The sequence below is a fragment of the Catharus ustulatus genome, chromosome 7 (assembly GCF_009819885.2).
Source record: "Catharus ustulatus isolate bCatUst1 chromosome 7, bCatUst1.pri.v2, whole genome shotgun sequence".
Classification (NCBI taxonomy): domain Eukaryota; kingdom Metazoa; phylum Chordata; class Aves; order Passeriformes; family Turdidae; genus Catharus; species Catharus ustulatus.
In genome coordinates, this window is record NC_046227.1 from 15,401,790 (window position 1) to 15,426,424 (window position 24,635).

General features: G+C 36.9%; 1 protein-coding gene across 1 annotated transcript in view; it reads left to right on the forward strand.

The window, feature by feature from the left end:
* Nucleotides 1-293: 293 nt before the first annotated feature.
* The window catches only part of TTN (titin), a 238,200-nt gene continuing 213,858 nt past the window's right edge, over nt 294-24,635 (forward strand). The window contains 28 exon segments of the mRNA XM_042779450.1: nt 294-384; nt 4,452-4,655; nt 5,325-5,612; nt 6,351-6,439; nt 6,537-6,778; nt 8,207-8,497; nt 8,741-8,888; nt 9,362-9,481; nt 10,526-10,663; nt 11,353-11,490; nt 11,987-12,118; nt 12,224-12,232; nt 13,675-13,950; nt 14,064-14,183; nt 15,275-15,550; nt 15,793-15,858; nt 16,363-16,621; nt 17,204-17,264; nt 17,379-17,591; nt 18,291-18,433; nt 19,073-19,278; nt 19,392-19,622; nt 20,190-20,434; nt 21,127-21,350; nt 21,452-21,616; nt 21,720-21,888; nt 22,383-24,073; nt 24,168-24,449. Coding sequence (XP_042635384.1) covers nt 294-384; nt 4,452-4,655; nt 5,325-5,612; nt 6,351-6,439; nt 6,537-6,778; nt 8,207-8,497; nt 8,741-8,888; nt 9,362-9,481; nt 10,526-10,663; nt 11,353-11,490; nt 11,987-12,118; nt 12,224-12,232; nt 13,675-13,950; nt 14,064-14,183; nt 15,275-15,550; nt 15,793-15,858; nt 16,363-16,621; nt 17,204-17,264; nt 17,379-17,591; nt 18,291-18,433; nt 19,073-19,278; nt 19,392-19,622; nt 20,190-20,434; nt 21,127-21,350; nt 21,452-21,616; nt 21,720-21,888; nt 22,383-24,073; nt 24,168-24,449 — 6,517 coding nt within the window.

Consider the following 24,635-nt stretch of genomic DNA (forward strand, 5'->3'; position numbering starts at 1 on the left):
CAGAGTGAGACAAATTTTGTCTCCTGCTGCATACTTGTAATGCCAAAGCACAGCTCCACTCAATAGAATGGTTTCCCATTCAATTCAGCCAAGCATGCTCCAAGAGTAACTTGGTATACAGTTTTGTCAAAACCCACAATCTTTTCATTTCACCAGGTCGTTTCGATTTAAAATGGAGTAAATTGTTCAGAGAATAATTACAAATATTCTTAAAATCTTGCAAGAAGTGTGTGTATATACTGACATTTTGATCTCTAATTATGGGGTTTTCTGCTTGCAGAGTGCCTGTAAAGATGACGACGAAAGCACCAACATTTACACAGCCATTACAAAGCGTTGTGGCACTGGAGGGTAGTGCCGCAACCTTTGAGGCTCATATTAGTGGTAAGGTTTTGATTCGTTCTTCCAAGATTTTTTATTGTTTGTCACTAATTTCTTTCCTAATGTTTATGCTAAGAAAAATGATAGCACTTTCCACAGATCATAATTTGGTATGAATGAGTAAAGATGAGTGCTGAAATATGGGTATATATTCATATCACACAGTGCTGAACAGCACCCTTAAATGTATATGCATAAAAATACACACTGTACTAATAAGGGAACTTCATGTGGCTGCAGAAGGATTAGTCTTATTTGGATGATGACTGGTCAGAATCAGAAGTCAGGGTGCAAAATCAGGGTTTATGCTAGTTCTTCCAAGTCTCTTTGTTAAGTTTTGCTCTAGCTAAACTGTATTTTTACTTTCTGTGCCCTTAAGATTACTTAATTCCAGAGTTCTAGGAGGGGGATTAAAAGCACAAAATCTAGGCCCAACTGGCCACTGAAGAGGGTAGAAAACCCTAATATGCTAAATAATAGATGTGCATGGTGGATTATTATCATTTAATATTTATGTGGACAAGGCTGGATTAACATAATTTGACTTTGAAATTTAAAGATACCACCCAATTTAAAAGATGCTTGATTTCTCCAGTCTACATACTACTCAAACACCCTGTCTTTGTGCAGAACACCATGCAAACCCCTGAGATAACATTACCAGAGACCCAACACCCTGTTCTAAGAGTGTCTCTGACCTCGGTGGTGACTAAGGAGAAGTGACATGTGCTCTGCTGGTGGAATTATATTGTCTTACAGGCATTAGCAATGTGATGATCCACATACCATAAAGCACTACTCAGATGCTCTGTGACAGGTGCAAACACATGATCTGTGCAACTATAAAGATCTCTGACATCTATGGTCCATGTATTTCATCCCTTGGTCCCTTTGCATAACACTGACTCACACAAGGTGTTTGAACACGTCCTGCAGTTTCCATCTTTGACATTTTTTTGTGCCATGTTCTATTATTGGGCCCATATTATTCAGTTAATTGCCCTGATTGTCTCTTCTTGCTTCTACACTCTAAATTTTCTGTGAATTTTTTTTCTACTTTTGCAATACTTATTATGAATACCTGAAAATATCATCAGAAAAAGTTAGGATGCTAGTATTATTATTCAATGTGTGATTTCGGCCAATATAATTTGTATGATAGTATGGAGTTACTTGGGAGGGGAACTTGATTTCTTACTTAGTGAAGATACAGTACTATTTCTAATAGCATATGCCATATTTGTATGTTAGTCTCAAACTTCTTGTAAGTCAACCTCTTCTTAGTTTTTTTTCACATTGTGAGATTGTGGTGTATCTTTCCTGCCCTAAAAACATGCTTCAGGTTTGAAAGATCTGGCAGTGGCTGGGCATTTCTATAGGATAAAAAACAGGAAAGTATTTATACTATAACTAATGGCATAAGTAAAGGACTACACAGCTTTATCCTGCTAAAACATCTACCCTTTTTATCTGTCATGAATTATTGAGCATTTAAAAATCAGAATTTTTCTGTAATAACAGTGGTCTATTATATAGAAGTCAAGTATTAATACAGAGCTACAGTTCAAATGTGAAGAGCTCAGTTAATCTAAGGGTATCAACAAGAGCTTAGCAACCACCTGAAATGCAATTTTGCTGTGTGTAAACTAGAACAAATGAATTGTGCTGCTGTATTAGACTGTGAATTAAGTGTCCCATAACAAAGGGCTGGTATCAGGTGAATATGCCCAGCATGTAGCAGAAAGCACAGAGCACACAAACCCTGGTATTAAAAGCAGCAAATGCCAGAGCAGCCAGGACACTGTCACAGGGGGAGCCCTGCTGGGTCACCAGTGACTGAGGAGTCAAGAGACAAGAAAGTCAGAGGTGCTGCTGGCATTAGAAATGTGCCAAGCTCATGTCTCCACAGCACTGAATTTTTTCACAAAGAATTAACCTGTGCACTGCTTACCTTTTTTTTGAACTGATATTTTCAGGTATTGCTGACTGCAAGACAGCTTTACAGAGTGCTTAGTTTTTGAAAGCAGCACACAGACCATGCGCAAGTTGGCAGTTCCTCTCACATCATTGTCAGGAGAATCTTATTGAATTCAGTTACCTAAGTGGCGAATTTGAGACACTTAGGGTCAATTATCTTCTTTTTTGGCATTAAAGTTCAAGAGTCCTCAAGGAGACTTTTAAGATGAAAACATATTTTCATAATAATTAACAGTCAAATCATAATGTATTTGGGACATGTAGAAGTAAACCCCTATTCCATATAGAACAGGCACATATATCTATAATCTGAGTTAGATCTTACCTAGCTCTGTGACCTGGGACTAGCAGAGTGCTAGTTAATTTGTGGAGTTTTTAATATAAACTTGAGTTTTTAGTATAAACTTGGGCTCATATTTCTAAAATGACTTCTAGCTTTGGATCCCTTTTACATAGCAGATTGAGACATCAAAATAGACTCAATTTTAAAGGTGCAGGAATTTTCAACCTGCCACAGAAACTCCCATTTTTGCTAGTCATCATATAATACCACTGCAAGAAAATAGAACTTTTGACAATGTTTCAAGAAATTCACTACTGAGGACATGTTTTGGTGAGTTTAAACATTTTTAAACTCATTTTCACAAATACTGAAGACACATAGCTCTGAATGAATCACTGGGGGTCTGCTGTATACTCCAAGTTTATGATGACAAGGCCCAAGTTGCCCTACACCAATAGCACAAAATTGACCCATCAGGACTGTTTGATAACTTCCATCTGTGAAATTAAGAATGCTTAAATATACTTTTACCCTTCTGATTTCGAATCCTCTCTAAAAATATTTAGATTATCTTTCTGTTTGGGGGGGCGTTATGTTTTACATTTCTCTAAATATCAGTGCTTTACTGTAAGATTTTAAACTTTCCTAACCAAGTGTGATGGGACTGCAGTCAACCAGTGAAAGCTTCAATCTACATGTCAACTTCTTTCATTTTAGTCTCACACAGTCGTTTTCCTGGCACATTAAATTCCCTAATAATTTATTTGGTTTATAGGAAGAATACTCTGGAAAGGAAGCAGAATTCTGTGCACCTGGGGTTTTGCAAACCACAGACATTAGAACTGGGAAAATTCATTCATCTGAATTGGCAGTCTCAGATCTCATTCCTGAGCCCCTAAGCAGTGCAACTGGTGATTTGGGTTGAGTGGATATATACGTGAAGTGATTTTGTGAGAATTTAAATTTTGAAGAAATTATGTTCTAGGACTACAAAAAAGACTTCGAGCTGGAACCATCTCCTTAAATTACCTGTTCTTCTTATATGGTTCATATAGGAATTTTACTTGTTCATCAAATGGATTTAAGTTGCTCAATAAATTTGGCTGAGTAGAACACTAAGACGAGAATTTCCACAGGGAATCTAAAATTGCCATTTAAAACCAAAAATCAGCTGTCAGTAAAACTGAAATTTTTCTGACCCAAAGACTTGCTCATGACCTTGACAAAAAAGAATAATATACTCGAACAACAGTTGATTCCAGATGACTGCTGTTGATCAAACTAAAAAAATTCCAGAAAAAGAAATTAAAACCTCCAAAACTTTGCTAGCATTTGATTTTAATGTCTACAGCAGTAGACATAGTAGTATTAGAACATATGCTTCATTTAGTTGGAAGTACTGTTCTTTAGGTTGTCTCCAGATTACTGGACTGGATAAATATGCTAGCAATAAGCAATCCTACTTAGATACTTGCAAATACATTTAAGAAATACTTCACATGAATTATTTCATCATCCTGATGATTTTGGTGAACTTCTATTCCTTAATAAGATTGCTAAACACTACAGTTGTCTCATTATTCAAGTGAGTTTCTAAACACAGGAGCCAGTGCAGCTGCCCTATTGCTCTGTGCATTTTAGAGACCTTTTCTAAAAACAGATTCTTTTGTCACTGTGCCACTGGACATATATCTGTGCCTCTGGCATTATGCTCCACCGTAACTGTGTGTACATGAGCGTGCATTCTTGTAATTTTTTATGTCTGCATTTCATCGTGTCCTAATCTCCATTTGTCTTCCTTTTTGTGTAGGTTTCCCAGTTCCTGAGGTGAGCTGGTATCGGGATGGCCAGGTTCTCTCTGCTGCAAGCCTGCCCGGTGTGCAGATCTCGTTTAGTGATGGCCGCGCTAGACTGGTGATCCCCACCGTGACAGAAGCCAACAGCGGGAGATACACTGTGCAAGCCACCAATGGATCTGGACAAGCGACTAGTACTGCTGAGCTGCTGGTCACAGGTACAGAGCAGCCACAGAGAGGCAGCTCTGCCTGCCAGCAGGGTGAGGGAGTCATGGAAGAGTAACACATAATGAAATCGTTCAGATTTCAAGTACATGATCAGTAAAAAAATAGCAAACCACATTGCTTTTCCTAAAGCAGTCTAGAATTCAGCATTTGCTCTCACCAGTATGTCTAACAGAGTCCTTTACATTTTAACTGTATAAAGTTTAATCTTGATCTTGCAAACTCTTATTCAGATTAGAAGCTACTGGCTCAGCCCTATACATGTAGCTCCTTTTGGTCTATCACACTGGCTATATTGAGATTGCCCATTAAAGAAAGGGTGAAGTTCTGCAGGATGGAGCCATTAATGGTATCTAATGGTACCAATGACATTTAACAGAATAAGTCACATAGAGGGCCATACCAAGAGACTGTGCTTAATGCCTATGGTTACAAACAATGTATCTGTAACTCTAGAAACATTTACAATCATAGGTGTAGTCAGAAATAATATCTTGATTGTTTCAGAAGGTCTTATCATCTGTCAATAACATGTGAAGAAGAGATAGACCCCGTGCAGTTGTAGCAATGAAAGTATCTAGTACTTGTCATTCTTTTTAACAGACACTATTGCTTTTTTCTATTTGTTTTTTTCTATTGTTTTTTCTTCAATAAAAATGCAGCTGGAACAGCACCACCAAACTTTTCACAACGACTACAGAGCATGACTGCAAGACAAGGAAGTCAAGTTCGACTTGACGTGAGAGTGACTGGAATCCCTACACCTGTGGTGAAGTTCTATCGGGACGGAGTAGAAATTAAAAGTTCCCCCGATTTCAAAATTTTACAAGAAGGAGACCTTTACAGCTTAATAATTGCAGAAGCATATCCTGAAGACTCCGGCACCTATTCCGTAAATGCCACAAACAGCGTGGGACGTGCTACTTCAACAGCTGAATTGCTAATTCAAGGTAACAAACCTGAAGCTGCAGACCATGAAAATCAGAGCATTAATGGTAGTGGTGCAATATGCACCACTTCATTGCAGTTATATCAACAGGTTAATTTATAAGTTCTTCCTCAAGAGTTATTAGCTTGCTGTGAAAAAAAGCAGTGTCTCTGATGCAATTTGCCAAAGATTTTTGTCTGCAATTTAAAAGGATCTGTTGTCCAGAAGGGGTCTTTAAGCAGAGGATACACTTGATGGTAAAAGTGTGGGATACCTTGAGCTGTTCTCATTTTGGTCTGTAAATATCTCAAAGTTTTATTTGTAAGTTGACTTTGATAGAATAGATATATTAGACTGTGTAACTGCACACGGTCTTGCAAAGGAGGCTGGTAAGGATGAAAGCAGTCCTTAGGGAATTGTAGCAGGGAATCATGCTACCCAGAGCAGTCATGCTTGGATTTCACCTCAGTCAGCCTTAGAAACTCTGTAATCATTTTAGATCCAGGACTGATACGAAGAATCTACAATGAATGTATTGTGTTTTGCTTTGTTTGAGTTTTTTTGTACTGACCTGGCAATGCAGTAATTTTGTTTCAACTGTTTTCACATTTGTAGATATTGAAGGGAAAACAGATGGTTGCTTAATTATTTTTCTTTGTATATATAAATTTTTATATAATTGGAATTGACCATTCATTCATTTCTCTGTTTATTGGTTCTTGCCGTACGCAATTCTTCTGACCACGTTTTCTTTCAAAAGGCGAGGAAGAAGCCGTTCCTGCTAAAAAGACAAAGACAATTGTTTCGACTGCTCAGATTTCACAAACAAGACAAGCCAGAATTGAAAAGGTATAATTTTCAAAAACAAAGCAGGTATGGATATAATATGGAGGGTTGCTTCTACAGTACCTCACCCTAGTTTTCTTTTCCTTGTTTTTCATTGTAGAAGACTGAAGCCCACTTTGATGCCAGATCACTTACAAGCGTTGAAATGATTGTAGAAGGTGCAGCCACCCAACAGCTCCCACACAAGGCACCTCCACGAATGCCTCCGAGACCTACATCAAAATCACCAACCCCGACAACTGCTGCAAAAGCACAGATGGCACGGCAGCAATCACCATCGCCCGTTAGACAATCACCATCACCTGTAAGACATGTCAGAGCACCGACACCTTCACCAGTAAGGTAAAATCACTGCTCTTTCAGGCAATTGTTGCTTTTGGAATCACTTACATGTAGAAGTAATGCTGCAGAATGAAAGCATAGTCTAAAATGAAAGAATGCATTGACTCATTAGTGACTGGGTTTATTCTGATGGTGAGCTGTAATCTGCTATATTTACCACTGCTATAGAAGTGTTTCCATTTGGTTATGGAAAAATGAAGTTTGTCTCTGCTGTACAGAGGGAATAGAGAGGGGAAAGTGAGTGATTTGAAGAGCAAGGCTCATAGTCTGGGAGACCCCATGAAGTCTGTGCTGAGGGGCAGGAAAAGCAGAGTGTTTTGAAAGTCCAGTTTCAGTATCCTGAAGCACCAACATCATGGAAGAAATGCCTCCAAGCAGAATGCTCAGAAGACCCCCATTTAAGCTGCCAGAACTGGATGTGCTGGTGAATTTTACCCTACTGACAATAACTGTCAAGGACAGGAATAAATGGATTGATAACAACTAGCATTAACTAAAAAACTATATAGATGAAAAAAGAATTCAATAGTGACATCTAGAGCACATATAGAATTAGAAATTTGTCCTCCCTTGCTAGTCAGATCCCTTTTAGACATGCAACACATTAGAAATAACTAAAAATTAATATGATGCTGCTGCCCCCTACTGCTGTTATTTGTTAACGTTCTCTGGGAAATACAGCACAAAAATGCCACTCAAAGGAATTCTAAGTTAACCCCTTTAAGAATTTTGGAAAATTCTTTAAAAATGTCTGCTAGGATTACGACTGAAGTTTTGGAATATCAAAATTTAGAAACTAACAATTTCCAAGTGGGTATAAATTATTGTGTCTGAGATCTGTAAATGTGTGTGGGGAAATATTAGGCACTGATAAGAAATTTGCCTGGATTGTGGTACATATAATGAGTGGCGCATGAAAATAAGATGTAGTACAGGAGTAAATCCAGTTGTTTTGCTAGGTGGTTGCCACATTACATTTTTATAAAGATTGATTACAATTATCATTTTGTCTCTACAGAGACTGGACCATGAATGCATTATGAAGTATTTACAGCCTGTGAACCATTTGTATTAATCCTATTAGAAGAACTGGGATAGAGCAAATGCAAAATCATGATGTATTTTTATATTTCAAATACATTTGGTTGACTGTAATTTCTTTTGTCACTCTTTCTTATTTCTTTTTGAAAACTAAGCTACTACAAAGACCTGTTAAAGTTATGAGAATTACAACAGTCAGGCATAATGTTAAAAAAACAAGTTAGTGTCATTTACAAATAGAACCTCTGAAAAACCTTAAAATCAAACTACACATTACTGGAGATACCCTGTTTGGGGAGTGTGTTCAAGTTCAGGCTGAAACTGTTTATACATTTATCACTCTGTGACAGTACATTAATGATATTGAAACTCTATTTTTTTTAATAGGTCAGTTTCTCCTGCTGGGAGAATCTCCACATCACCTATTAGACCAGTGAAATCTCCATCTCCAATCCGTAAACCACATGTAGTGACAGCAGCTGGGGCTGATGTCCTTCCTCCTTGGAAGCAGGAAGGATATGCTGCAACCATGGAATCTCAGATGAAGGAAACAAGAGTGTCCACAAGCACTACCCAAGTGACTGAGGAAAGATGGGAGGGGAGATACGGGGTCCAAGAACAAGTCACCGTTACTGGCGCTACTGCTGGCGGGGTGGCCGCTGGCACCAGAGAGGTAAAGTCTGTTTCTGGAAAAAACACTGGGTTTGCTTTGTGTGGGGTCTCACCACTGATGGATAGATCTGCTAAAGGGAATCTGAGAGGCTGTGTGCAAAACCATGTGTGCATCTGCTGTTGAGAGAGTTCTGCTGCAGATATGGAAATGCTTCTTTGCAACATTCTGTCTCTGTACTTGTTCTGTGCTTCTTCTGCTTGTACGCAAAATATGAAAAAATGTCTTTTGATGTGACTAATATAGGTGAGAAAGGACAGTGACAAAACAGCAGCTATTGCTACAGTTGTTGCTGCTGTGGATCAAGCCATGGTGAGAGAACCATCTCCAGGTGTTGCAGAGCAAACTGCTATAAGGACAGCAATGACTGCAGTCCACGTTCAGCCTGTTCATGAGCAGGTAGAAATAGAGCACAGACATTCTATGCCTTCTCTCTATCCCTTCATCCTACACTCCAACAAGGCATGATTCACTGTGAGGAATTAACAAGATATTTCCCAGTGCACTGCAAAAGCATGCATACTCATCTAGAACACCTAGACTGTAAAGGAATGCTCAGGTTCACTTACACCATTGCATTCCACCATAACAGGATTGAACTAATTACTCCTTTTAAGTTTAAGGATATTTTCTCTGAAAGTGATCCTCTATTCTCTCTTCTCCTTTATTCTCTAACATTATTCTTACAATGATGAATTTTTTCTCTAATATCTTTTATAATTTCCTCACTAGGAATGATTTAATTCTCCCTTCAATTTTTTCTTTTACTTGAATTCCTCTCCTGTTTTTCCTTCTCCTCTTATTTTGATGATCAATTTTTTAAAATGAATTCTAAGGCTTTGGTTTTTTTGTTTTGTTGCTACAAAAATCAGATGAAAAAGGAGGCAATGGTAGTAGTTACCAGTGACAAAGCCACAAAACAAACAGTGATATCGAGAACTAGAGAAGGAATTGTAACTTCACAAGAACAAAGACACATCTCTCCTGAAAAGGTGAATACAGATTGTACCTGAGATTGTTATGCCCTACCTTGTTCAAAAATCTGGTATCTCATACAAAAGACAAGCTTATGAAGAAGACAAATGAGATACTGTTACTATTTGTCCCTTTTATGTTCACTCTTCCAGTTTACAGTACTATCATTTTCCTGTCTCTTCTCTATGATTACTGTCTTTCTTTTCTTATTTCACTTCCATTATTTATACCTAAGAATGTGATAAAGTTGCAAAACATTAACCTCTTTTTTCATATATTATATATTATATAACCTCTTTTTTCATATATTACGTAGTAATTTACTAGATAGTATTCTTGATCACTTAAAGAATTGATATGTAGAAACTAGCTCTTAAATTTTGTTGGGCTGAGGGTGGTGGGGAGGGGGTGTTCTCATATTGTCTCCAAGCTTGCCATTTGTAGCCTGCTTTGTCTGTTGGCAGCACAGCGGGTCAGAAAAAAAAGGAGGAAAAACTCATTCTGCATTGAAATCAATTTTGAAAATACCAGTGAATGATTTGAATTCAGATTATTTTAACATGTATTTTATCAGAAAAAATGTGATATAATGGAAGATGTGCTTTTATAGCCAATGTTACATTTGCATTATAGTAGAGATGACTGAGGAAGAAAGTGCAATCTCTCATTAAAGCACTGAGAAACAGAAATCCACTTGGGCATTAATCTGAGTTTAGCATTTGAAGTCTTGCCAAATTAAAGTTTCGTAAAACTTATTTTTAATATCCTAAACTTTCTCAAAGTGATTATAATGCAGGACAGTTTTTCTCTGAGCCAATTTTTTTAGTACTGCTTCCAGTAGCACACTAAGTGTTTGTGCAGTGTTTTATTATTTTTGTGTTAACTGTTTTATATGAAGTCTGTTCATGTTGTTATTGTTGTTTCCAGACTAGATGATTTCAAAAAAAGAACGTGACATCTTTACTCACTTCAATTTCCATGCTCTTTCTCAAATATATTGCAAATCACATACCTTATATTTTAAAATAAAAATATAATGTTCTTTATTTGTAAATGTCCAGGTGAGAAAAGAACCAGAGAAAGCTCCAGTACCAACAGTAATAATTGCCACAGACAAAGCCAAAGAACAAGAAAGAATAATGAGAGCTAGAGAAGAAATATCTACCAGACATGAACAAGTGCACATTGCTCATGAACAGGTAAGTAAATGTTAAAATCTTTAGTTCACAGAGGTACTCTGGTTTATAAAATCTCTTAAATAACTTCACTGTCCTTCTTTAAAAAGAGAAAACTACTAAACAAAAACTTTGTGAAACAAGGCATTCCAGACCAAAATATCTGCAGGTCCAGTTCTACTGACCTCTCAGCAGCTCAGTCTGTGCAGGAGTGCAGCTGCCCTTCTTACAGATCCTTTGAGCATTAGGGTTTTTATTGCCACAGTACACAGAATTTCATTTGATGCTTAATGATTAATGTATCTCTGAAGGTAGATTTCTGAATATAAATTTTAAAGGTTATTTTCCACGGTACGAAATGTAGTGTGGAGCTTCATATTTGTGTGAGGATTGAAAATATCTCTTAGACCAGATTATGGGACCACTCAATGGATGGGGTTAGCAATAATGCTCATTTCTATGCAGTTACTACAAAACATAATGATGTATTGCAAACTAGGAAGTAGAAAGTTTTTCCCTCATTCAAATAAAAATTAATGCAGTGCATTAATGACTTTACATGAACTTCTCTCAGCATATGTCAGGCTATAACTTGGGTACAAAGGCGTTACTCCAATTCTGAACTCACGTTTCTTTCTTCTTCCAATAAAGTTGTGTAACCTTGACAGCAGACATAATCAATTACTATTATTTTTCTTTACCATAAAAAATAGATAAGAAGGGAAGATGTGAAACCTTCTGTACCTAAGGTAGTAATTACTACTGATAAACCTAAAGCACCGGTCATAATATCGAAAAGTAAAGAAAGAGTTGCCACCAAACAGGAACAAGTGAGCATAACACGTGAAAAGGTGAATAGCAGTGTTATAAGCATATTTGGGTTTTATCCTTTCTTCTTTACAAACCTCTTGTTTTCCTCAAAAAATACTAACTATACATTTCCAGCTCATTTTTAAAAGATTATTCCACTTACAAACCTTTAGACCTACGGCTAATTAGACTAAATTATTTCATCTTGATCTTCCTCTCTTGTTTTCATTAATAGGATGCTCATAATTATCTTCTGACTGATGTTTGGAATGGACTGACTGACTCCTGAAATGCATTTTAACTTTTTGGATTTTTTTTAATCATTACTTTTATTTAAGTAGGTGCGAGGGTATAACAATACTTATCACTATACACATAACACAGAGATGTGTGCCGTGCAGAAGGATCTAACCATTCTCCTTCCCTGTTCCCATTTCAAAATGTTTTCTCATTGTTCAAATTGTTCAAATATCTTTCAAGACTCAATGTAACTGAAACTTTTATTTCTGCTACAACATAAGACTAGATTAAAAATAGATTAAAAAGGAAGCTGAGAAAACTACTGTAGTTCCAAATGAAGTTGCAATTGATAAAACCAAAGCACCAGTCACAGTGTCCAGAACTGGAGAAGAAATTACAGCCAATGCACTGTTACAATTTGGTTTATCTGCAAACCATACATTTTAAGACCTACTTTGGTACAACAGAATACTCTCAAATTAATTCCTGAAAATACATCCATTCTGTGGGATGATTGTCAAGTAACAGAGTCAGTATGATTCAGTTTCTAGTGCTGAAGAGGTTTATATCTCACCCTGCTAGTAAATGTCACACAGTCTGATTTCTCCATGTCAGACACCTCTCTATCAGTGGCTTTTAAGTAACCTTTACTTGTTCAAATTTCTGACTCTGCAATCTTTCTTTCTACTTGATGATTCCTTTGTAACTTCATGGTTCCCAGATGAAGCAACTTCTCTTAATTGAGGTTTGAATTGTTCTTTGTACAATACAAAATAACATCCTTTCAGGTCTATCCAGTTTGTTACTTATAATCATCACACACTTGTTGGCCCTGCTTTGCTACAGCAGGATTCCCACAGCAGGAAAGATCTACAATACCATCTGAAAGAATAGCACAGTTTACTACAACTGTTATTTAAAAACTATCTACCTACAGTGTAGTACCTTCATAAAATACTTTTATAAAATGTAACTAAACAAACAAAGTATATAAAACTCACTTAGAGGATTCAGACTACTAAGTGAGTTCAGTCCCTTTTTATATGATGTAAATTCAGGGCCAAATTCAAGCCAGTATAAAAAATTATTTTGAAATCCACAGCAATACTTGAATAAGAAGTCCTTGTTTCCTAAACACTAATAAGAAAATAAAACCTCTGTAAATGATCACATTTTGGCCTCACCTAAGTAATTTTAGTTTAAGCTGGTAATGGTTTTAAAATGAGTATGAAATTATCTGTTAGGGGTTCTTTTCCCTTTTACAAGGCATACATATCATACACTCTGTTGCTACATCCAGATCAGTTATGACAGTAATAATAAACAGTAGTGTCACTATTATCTCCTGTTGGCTGACTGGGCAGAAGTTTGGACCCTAATAACACAGAAGTTGACAGTATTTATGAGTTATTAGAAACAAATAGAAGTCCTGACAAAAAAGCATTATTTACAAATTATCAGGCACATCAGTCTCCCTTCTTTTGTAAAATCTTTTAAAACAGATCAGCACTTATATCTGAATTAACAGATACAGCTTATGTAAAAATTTTTATGGGTCTGTTTCTTAATAAATACATTCACATTAGATGCTAGATGCATTTTTACATCTACAAGTTATATGGAGCTGATGATCATACTTTAAAATTATGTGCACATTTACATACCTGCATACTCTTAGACAAGTGGACACAAATGGCTGTAAAGTATTAAAATTGGAATTGAAGACAAATACTGATATGTATAAAACACAGAAGCACAAATATATTCTGAAAGTGCACATAGCACTTGGAGAATGTATTTGCTTTTGAATTTACTGATTCTTAAGTGTATTTACAGGTGCATACTTTTGATCTTTCTGTCATGACTTTTGCATAATCGTACAACCTCTCTTTGCAATATACTGAACATTATAACTGATTGACATATATACAAATTTTCAATACAATGATGAATATGTGTATAAATTCTGCTGATGTTATTTGTAGACTCAAGCTGGAAAAAAGGCTGAAGCTGTAGCTACAGTCGTTGCAGCAGTTGATCAGGCACGTGTTCGATCACCCTGGCAACCAGAACAAGTAGATGAAACTTATGTAAAGGAGAAAACTTTGGAATATGGTTATAAAGAGCACACTGTAACAGACCGTGGTCCTGAGGCCCCAGCAGAACGTCATGTTGTCACTAAAGAAGTCAAAACAGTCTATGTTCCTCCTGAGAAACCTATCTCAGCTCCTGAAAAGCAGGAGGTTCACATATCAAAAGAGGTTAGATTCTTTTTTTACATTACATCCTTTTCCAGGTACTGTGTCCCAGTGAAATCTGTTTCAGTTTAAAGAACAGCATCACTTTCAACAACTTTTTTCATTACTTTGTGTAGATAAAAAGAACAACAGAAGTTGAGAAAACAATTCATGTCGAACCACCGCGACCTCGCACAGCAAGTCCTCACTTCACGGTCTCCAGAGTTGCTGTTCCTAAACCAGATCATACATATGAGGTGAGCTGAAGTTGTATCCAAGAGGAGCAGCATGCTCATTTTCCATAGCCAGTAGGTCACCCATTCCATTTGGCTTTTCCTCCCACACTCCAGTGTGGTGCTTCCCCAAGAGGAGGAGCTGTATGCTTCTTGCAGTTATTTTTACTGGCTTGTTTGACTAACAAAGAACACTGCTGTAAACAGACAAATGAATTGCTAAAATACAATTTGTTGTTATTATTTCTTATTTAAATAATCGTATAAACTGTTTGAGGATGCAGTTTCAATACCTAATAACACATAGTAAAATTGTAGATATTTGTCATGCAAGTTATATTTTTTAAAGAGCAGAAGTATCCCTCTTTAATCTTATTATGTGCATAATTTCATTCACTGCTTTTTTCTTCCTTGCTAATTAATACATGCTAAGCTAATTTTTTAAACAGAAAATCCAGACTGACTGCATAATAGGATAGCATCCATTTTTAGTGTTATTCTTCCAGTCTTCTGTTGGACTCCTTCACATAACATTAAAATTTTCCAATTAATTAATTTTCTCATCCAAGCATACTTTTTCTCTTCACTTAGAATTAAAAAATTATTTTTCCCTAAATATATTTAAACATTGTTCTAAATATTTGTATTAAATATTTATGTACTTTTAAAAAAGTTACTCCACTATATACTCCACTATATAATAAGATTTTGAAATCTCTTCAGTTATTTTAATAATTGGAAGTTATATAATTAGTAATATTCTTTATTGCTGTATTAGACTGATTAAATGGAAATCTAAGGCTTCAAGTGAAGAAACCGAGAGAACATTTCTTGTGCTCTCCTTAAGAAATTCTTGACCATTTAAAGATCAAATCCCAAGGTGAAAAAGAAAATATTTAAATGTTAGATCAAAAATAATACAAGGATATTATATATCTGGTATTCTACTACCATAATCTAAAACTACTACTCTTTTTTACATGTAGCTTTTGCAGTGCCAAAACCAAGTAATTAAGGAAGCAACTGCTGCATATGCAATCTGCTCAAGAAGTGCGCTCTGTCCTTTGAAAACAAAACAGCAACGAGGCTGTAACTCTTTTTCTTCTGTTCCCTAGGTTTCAATAGCTGGGTCTGCCATGGCTACTCTGGAGAAAGAGTTATCAGCTACTTCTGCTGCACAAAAGATCACCAAGCCTGTGAAACCACCTCAGCTAAAGCCTCATGAAGTCAGGGTAAAAGCAGAGCCAGTTGCTCCTCCACAGTTTCCCTTTGCAGAGGCTGCTGAGACCTATAAGAGTCACTACGATGTTGAGACTAAAAAGGAGACAAGCATAAAAAGTGAAACGGTGCGGACAGAACACTTGATGCTGCATAAAGAAGGTGAAGCAAAGGTAAGTTTTTAAAAAAACAACTTCTTTCATCTTAAGACTTTAATCTTAAAAATATGGAATAGCCTAATTTTTTTGCTGTCTTATCACAATTTTCCACTTCTAAAGTATTCTGTTGCTTTTTATTTTTGATTCGTTTTACACAAATCCTTGTACTAATATTTACTTATGACCTGCAAAGCGTTTCTTATTTAAATTATACTATGTCCTTGACTTTGTTCATTATTGTCCTCTAAACAACCTAGGTGACAGAAACTGCCAGAGTTCCTGCACCTGCAGAAATCCCTGCTACTCCACCCACCTTAGTCTCAGTAAGTAATTTGTATGTAGTGTAGGGGATTATACTAGATTTTCACCCATTCTGATTTCTAATTTTTATCACTGAATACCTAACCATTAAAATTGGCTTTTTAAAATCTTTTAAACTTTGTTTTAGATTTACTCAGCCATATAATTTATCTCTGATACCAAGTCTTCTTGATGTCTTTTATGGTAGTGATTCTTCACGTTTATGTCACATAGTTGGTTGATCTATCTGCATAAATATGAACCTACCTTTTCACTTTTTTGAAAACAGTAATGTTCAGACACCCTAAAAGCCATTTTCAAATACTTCCCTTTGTAAAATGCCCTTTTTTCCTCCCCACATACATTCCTTCACAGAGCACTGTTTTGAACTAAACATTACATTTTCCATTCAAATGGGGTTTAGATATTTAAGTGTCTGTTTGAAATGCATATGTCAAATATAATCTGTTTGAAAAGTATCTATTGAAAATATACACTGACTGTGATACTTATTTTTTGTCATACAGGGCCTCAAAAATAAGACTGTGACTGAAGGTGAGTCTGTCACTCTGGAGTGCCAAATATCTGGTCACCCTCAGCCTACAGTGACGTGGTACAGGGAAGACTACAAAATTGAGAGCTCCATGGACTTCCAGATCACTTTCAAAGCAGGACTTGCTCGCCTCGTGATTCGTGAAGCCTTTGCAGAGGACAGTGGAAGATTCACCTGCACTGCTACCAATAAGGCTGGGAGTGTCAGCACTTCTTGCCACTTACATGTGAAAGGTAAGTATATTTACAGAATCACAGAATTGTTCAAGTTGGAAAAGACCTATAAAAGCATTGATTTCAATCGTTAACCCAAAACTGCCAAGTCCACTGCTAAACCCTGCCCCTAGATGCCACATTTACATGTCTTTTAAATACCTCCAGGGTGGAGAAGTTATTTAAAAATCAGCCCCAGATGACTCATGGGCAACCTGTTCCAATGTTTGATAACCTTTGATAGCCTTTTTGGTGAAAGGTTTCCTAATATTTAAACTAAACCTCCCTTGGTGCAACTCAAGGACAGTCCCTCTTGTCACTGTGGGAAGTTAAAAATTTTGTTAACTGTATATTACTGTATGTATCTTGGATGTTTCAATCACATGGCTTCTGTTCCAGGTATTTATTAGGTAAAAGGGCTGTAAAAATATTAGGGAAAGGCCAATAATGGGCTGATAATAGGAGACTCAACTTGGAATTAACTAGCTCTCTGAACCAACTACTTAGTCTTACTGTGGTCTTATTACTTATGTCAACTAAACTCATTGCTTAAGGCCTATTAAGGTATTTTAAAGTCCACTATATATCAAATTTGCCTTGTAGTTACTGAAGAAACTGAGACTCGAGAAACCATTTCTGAGAAGGCTGTTACAGAAGAGAAACGGTAAGGTTACTGTTCTAAACAGACTGCTCCTATTGCAGTCACTATGTTCTTGCATTCTGTTTTATGAGAGCTTCAGACATCAACTCACTTACCTACACTGAAATCTAATTTCAGCTATGTGGAGACAAAGGACATTGTAATGGAAGATGTCTCTGCTGTAGCAGAGGAAGTATCGGGAGAACCTGTACCTCCTTTTTTCATAAGAAAACCCATGGTGCATAAATTAATTGAAGGTGGGAGCATAATTTTTGAATGCCAAGTAGGGGGCAACCCAAAGCCACACGTGTACTGGAAAAAAGGCGGAGTTCCTCTAACGACTGGCTACAGGTACTTTGAATGCAATGGTCAAAATGCATCTTAACATAATTTTTAATGCATGTTTAATTGGCAATGTCAGAATTTGATTCTCTCACTTATGCTGAACCAAATAACACACTGATTTCTATGAAATAAATTCTTTTTATATGCTCATGTCTTAATGTGTAGCTTTAAAAGGTTGTTAAATTTTAAACACAAATATTCAAAATACTATAAAGCGAAATATATGTTAAATCATGAAGAAATTTTATATTTGCTTTATTCTATCTGGGCAATATTTGCATTCCCTCTATGTAAGTCTAGTCTATAGAAAGCTTTTTTTTTTTTCTAACTGAGAAAAAAGTATTACATTGCAGCATTCTTGAAATAATCCTGTTATGATGACCCATATCAGGACAAACTGTGAACACAGAATGTTCCATTATATTGTGTCTGATAATTAGACCTCTGATATTTCAGTACAGGTGTTTGGATCCTATTTATTTAGTGACAAAAAAATAAAGCTGACCAGTACTCTAGTTTCAGCATGTTTATTTTTCATATGCTGCTCTGTATGCTCACTCATTCAGAGAGAATTGCCTGCAAAAGTTTCTCTTTTGTGCCTTGTGCAAGTTAGGAGTGTGTCTAACTGTAACAAGCAAATGAACTAAAATTTAGTTAATTTCAGTCCAGAATTATTGAGACTTTCTACTTTTATGTTTTCTATAGATACAAAGTGAGTTACAAAAAAGAAACAGGGGAATGCAAACTTGAAATTTCCATGACTTTTGCCGACGATGCCGGAGAATACACTATTGTTGTTCGTAATAATCTTGGAGAAGCTTCTGCAACGGTCTCCTTACTAGAAGAAGGTACATTTTAGATAAGGAAACAGGAACAATATTTCTTAAAATTAACTTCAAAATGGGAAAAAATATTTTAAATTGTTCTGCAAATTCTTTGTGGCTTAGTTTATTCAGTTCAAGAAACATAAAGGGAGATCTAATGACTCTGTTTCTGCAAGACAGAGTATCTGACATCAGGCCCTTGAAGGACTTTATTCTTTGCTAGAATGTGTAACTATAGGAACCTTCCTCTGTTGACATGCCATAATCATGAAAAGATAAGACATTCAGAGGGGGATGTGGGAAAAGAAGGTTAATCAACTAGTTGTTATCTTAAAGGAAAAGAAGCTTTTTAAATTTTTTAATTTGTCCTGTAAAAATGTACAAAAATTTTTGGGAGACAGAGTCATGGTGAAGAAATTGTAAAATAATCTCTGAAGATGCTTTCACTTTGAAGCATGCTACAGGAAGACTTCTACCTGTTTATAAAGCTCATCTTAATACACCAGTCTTTGCATTTTGTTGCTGGTTATATTTATTGACTAAATAGAAAAAAAAATCTGCTTGAATCATCAAAAGCAGTAAAATAAGTTTATACTTGTTTACTCCATTCAATCCAGTGTAAAACAAGAAATTTAACAAAATTAATCTGTTCTCAATTCTTAGCTGATTACGAAGCCTACATAAAATCGCAACAAGAAACGATGTACCAAACTCAAATGACTGCATACGTACAGGAACCTAAAGTGGCTGAGGTAGCCCCTCCCGTTTCCTATGGTGACTTTGAAAAAGAGTATGAGAAAGAACAAGCTCTAATTAGGAAGAAAATGGCAAAAGATACAGTGATGGTCAGAACTTTTGTAGAAGATGAGGTATGTCTATCCCTCCATACTAATTTTGGGTACCAGCATTTTACCATACAAATAATTTACTTGCAAGGTCATTATTTGACACAGAGAACTAATGGTCTTGCTTTTCTGTATAGGAATTCCATATTTCTTCTTTTGAAGAAAGACTTATCAAGGAAATTGAACTCAGAATTATTAAGACTACCTTACATGAACTTCTTGAAGAAGATGGAGAGGAAATGATGGTTGATATTTCTGAATCTGAAGCTGTAGAAGCAGGATTCGATTTAAGATTAAAGAATTACAGAACTTTTGAAGGGACAGGAGTTACCTTCCATTGCAAGACATCTGGATATCCATTGCCAAAGGTAACCCAAATCTACCCAAATCTATTAACTTTTTTTTTTTTTTTTTTTGTGAATAATTTGATGCTGCACTTGAAAAAAATCTCTCAAGATCTCATTGTCAGACATTCTACATTCTGCATAGGAAACAGCAAAAGAAATCCAGTCTTCTGGTTTAATATCAAACTGAATTTTACATTTGCCCCTTAATAGAATAGAGTTAGGTTGGTTAGTCAGTTCAGAGGTAGGTTGGATTTACCAATTACTTGGTCTTGATTCTGAGTATCTCTGAGGTAGCCCAGGCCAGTGGGGAACACAGTAGCAGTCCAGTCTAGGTTTCTTTGCTCTTCATCAAAATGGGCTTTATATCTGTTTCTAGCTCCAAAACTTGTGTTTCAGGTTGCTATATAAATATCTTACACTAGTCTCACCTATTTCAAGTAAAAATGTTAATGTTTAATGCATATATGTGGGTTGTGATGTTTTTCAGCTGAAAAATAGCAAGTTGTAATGTCTTGTATGTACAAATCATTGCTGGATCTTTGTGTTTAGGAGAGTTCACATAGAAGTCTACTGTTTCTTTCCGTGCAGGTGGCATGGTACAAGGATGGCAAACGTATAAGGCATGGAGAGCGCTACCACATGGAACTCCTGCAAGATGGCAGCGCCACTCTGCGATTGCCTGTTGTTTTACCTGAAGATGAAGGAATTTATACTGTATTTGCCAGCAATATGAAAGGAAATGCCATTTGCTCAGCAAAACTCTACGTTGAGCCAGTTGCACCTACAGCAACTCCAGGTTATATGCCAGGACCTGAAGTTATGAGAAGATATAGGTAGGTACACAATAATATAACTTTCAAGACTTCAATCTGCTGTGATAGTCCAAAAGCTCATTACGTACCAGTTAAATAAGCTTAAACTATTGGAGTTTGTGTACCTCTAGAAAAGTTCTAAATGCTGTTTATATATAGATGAGTGCTAACTTTTTGTCTGGTTTTCCTTTTTAATGAGCAATGCAGTTCCCAGAGTAAAATCATAAACATGCATTTCCAGCAACAGTTTCAGATTCACAAGCTCAATAAGCATATTTATTTGTTAAAGTAATCACATTTTTGAAAAAATATCTTCTGCACTTGGAGTTTTTGTGTGGTGTGCAAGTAATTTTTCCTGCCCTTGAAATTCCTGTATTTCTATGACAGAGAAAATTGAGCATTGCCATATCCTGTGTTCAGTCTCCATACATGTACACAGGATTGCACTAGCCTATTTTGATCTGTGCACTATCCAAAACCCAAACATTTCCTTGCTGTATCCTAACACTACTCAACTCTACAAACTCCTGTAAAAAACCTAAAGAAAATTGACAACAAATAAAAAATGAATCTTTTCCCAGTTTCTCACATAGATAAATTGGCCAAACTCTTTAAAATAAATTATGAAAAGGGAAAGGTTGAAATGTGTTTGTCAGGTCAGTCCCCTGCTATATGACATTGCCATACCCATCTGTCTTTTCTTTTCCTTCCAGGTCTATCTCTCCACGGTCTCCAAGCCGGTCTCCTGCCCGCAGTTCCCCTTCTCGTTCTCCTGGCCGGAGATTAGAAGAAACTGATGAAGGGCAACTAGAGAGACTATATAAGCCAGTTTTTGTGCTGAAACCGACATCATTTAAATGTTCACAGGGGCAGACAGCAAGATTTGACTTAAAAGTTGTTGGCAGACCTATGCCAGAGACATACTGGTTCCATAATGGTACATCAGTCTCATTTTCATCAATAATATTTTTTAAAGTCTTTTTTATCTTATTGAGACTGTTTTGATTGCAACTGTTTTCTTTTCATGTGTACCTGCAGGTCAACAAGTGATTAATGACTACACTCATAAAATAGTGATTAAAGAAGATGGCACCCAGTCATTGATCATTGTTCCTGCAATGCCTGAAGACTCTGGAGAATGGGCTGTCATTGCTCAGAACAGGACAGGCAAAGCTTCAGTCTCAATGACACTGACTGTAGAAGGTATCTTCTGTGCATGTTATTTTTAGCAGTCTGATGAGTGTTTCTTAGTTAAAACCATGGCTGTGTCATTTCTTCCTGTTATAACTTACGTTTGCTCTTTCAGCTAAGGAAGACCTAGTCAGACCACACTTTGTGGAAAGGTTGAGAAATGTCAGTGTGAAGGAAGGCTCTAAACTGGAAATGGCAGTGAAAGCTACTGGTAACCCTAATCCTGACATTGTATGGCTCAAGAACAGTGACATCATTGTGCCTCATAAATACCCCAAAATAAAGTAAGGATTTTTATTTATTTAAATCTAGTTAAATTTTAATTTTATTTTATTTTGTTTACAATACTTTACAGAAGTTAAATATAAATAACCACCATCCTGCAAAATGGTTCCTACAGTTTCACAGATTCACTAGGGGCTTTTGCATTGCAGCCAGGATTACAGATACGAAATACATTGTAGGATTTGTTCCATTTTTTTCCAGCCTGTGTTTTCATATAGCTGCTATCCTGCAAAACCATCACAGAGATTTAGTGAACTTTTTTGTCTCTGATTTTAAAGACCTCTGCAAGCAAAACTGACACAGATTTTAAGACTAGTTTTTATTATTCCTCTATGTTTGATTCTTAGGCCCTGCACTCCCAAACATGAATAAACATAATGTCTAGTACTCTATTACCTCCAGAGACTTGCCTTTGGAGGCTTTGAATGAAGAAGGGCAAAAATGAGTGACAAATAAGGGAAAAACGTTAATTTTTTTTTCCCCAATATTTCAGGATTGAGGGAACCAAAGGGGCAGCTGCCCTTAAAATTGAATCTACTGCCAGGCAAGATGCTGCATGGTATACTGCTACTGCTATCAATAAAGCCGGGCGGGACACTACCCGCTGCAAAGTAAATGTTGAAGTTGAACACACAGAACCTGAACCAGAAAGGAAATTAATAATTCCAAAAGGAACTTACAAAGCCAAGGAGATTGCAGCACCAGAGTTAGAACCTCTCCATCTGCGTTATGGTCAAGAGCAATGGGAGGAAGGAGATCTTTATGACAAAGAAAAGCAACAGAAACCATTTTTTAAGAAGAAGCTCACCTCTTTAAGGCTCAAACAGTTTGGACCAGCACACTTTGAATGCAGGCTTACACCAATTGGTGATCCAACCATGGTAGTGGAGTGGTTGCATGATGGCAAGCCCTTGGAAGCAGCCAACAGACTCCGCATGATCAATGAGTTTGGGTACTGTAGCCTGGACTATGGGGTAGCCTATTCCAGAGACAGTGGAGTGATTACTTGCAGAGCAACTAACAAATATGGAACAGATCATACATCTGCTACTCTGATCGTGAAGGATGAGAAAAGTCTTGTGGAAGAATCCCAGTTGCCAGAAGGCAGAAGGGGACTCCAGCGAATTGAAGAGTTAGAAAGAATGGCCCATGAGGGTGCTCTACCTGCTGTTGCACTGGACCAAAAGGAAAAACAAAAACCAGAAATCGTTTTGGTTCCTGAACCTGCAAGAGTCCTTGAAGGTGAAACAGCACGGTTCCGCTGCCGTGTGACTGGCTATCCTATGCCCAAGGTCAACTGGTACCTCAATGGACAGCTCATCCGTAAGAGCAAAAGATTTAGACTCCGTTATGATGGAATCTACTACCTGGATATTGTGGACTGCAAATCATATGACACAGGAGAGGTGAGAGTCACTGCAGAGAATCCAGAAGGCTTTATTGAACATAAAGTGAAACTTGAGATCCAGCAGAGGGAAGACTTCAGATCTGTTCTTCGCCGTGCTCCCGAACCCAAACATGAACCTGTAGCTACAGAGCCTGGCAAACTTCTCTTTGAGGTACAGAAGGTAGACAAACCTGCAGAAGCCACAACCAAAGAAGTGGTGAAGCTGAAAAGGGCTGAAAGGATCACTCATGAAAAGCTTTCAGAGGAATCTGAAGAGCTGCGTAGCAAATTCAAGCGCAGGACAGAAGAGGGCTACTATGAAGCCATTACAGCTGTGGAACTGAAATCTCGCAAAAAAGATGAATCATATGAGGAAATGTTAAAAAAGACAAAAGAAGAACTTCTTCACTGGACCAAAGAGATCCCAGAGGAAGAGAAGAAAGCACTTCCTCCTGAAGGCAAAATCACCATTCCAACATTCAAACCAGAGAAGGTGGAGCTTAGTCCAAGCATGGAGGCTCCCAAGATACTTGAGCGAATTCAAAGCCAGACTGTAGCCCAAGGAACAGACGTACACTTCCGTGTGAGAGTGGTGGGAAAACCCGATCCTGAATGCCAGTGGTTCAAAAATGGTGTTCAGATTGAAAGGACCGATCGTGTGTACTGGTACTGGCCTGAAGATAATGTTTGCGAGTTAGTTATCAGAGATGTGACTGCTGATGATTCTGCCAGCATCATGGTGAAAGCAGTAAATATAGCTGGTGAAACTTCTAGCCATGCTTTCCTGTTAGTACAAGGTAATTTCAGTTCTTTTACTCATCCTACTGCTCATCATAGTGTGTTGAGTCTGTTTGGTCAGTGCACTATCGATTGTTTTATACTGTTTTGCAGCCAAGCAGTCAATCAGCTTCACTCAGAAATTGCAAGATGTTACTGCTAAAGCAAAAGACACAATGGCAACATTTGAATGTGAAACATCAGAACCCTTTGTCAAAGTGAAATGGTTTAAGGATGGAATTGAGATTCATTCTGGAGACAAGTACAGGATGCACTCAGACAGAAAGGCTCACTTCCTTTCTGTATTAATAATTGATATGTCTGATGCTGATGACTACAGCTGTGCATTGGTTGAAGATGAATCTGTAAAAACCACTGCAAAGCTTACTGTTGAAGGTAAGAAGCATACAGCTCAGTACTATACCATACTGTTAAAGTGAAATCAGCTTCAGAAATAAAATTATTTAAACAGGCATCTAACACCCTAAGAAATTTCTAGCTGCTTTCATACTTTTGGAATCCAGTATGAAAGTTTAAAGATGCATTTGTGTAAAATGGTTACACTCTACATATACATTTATT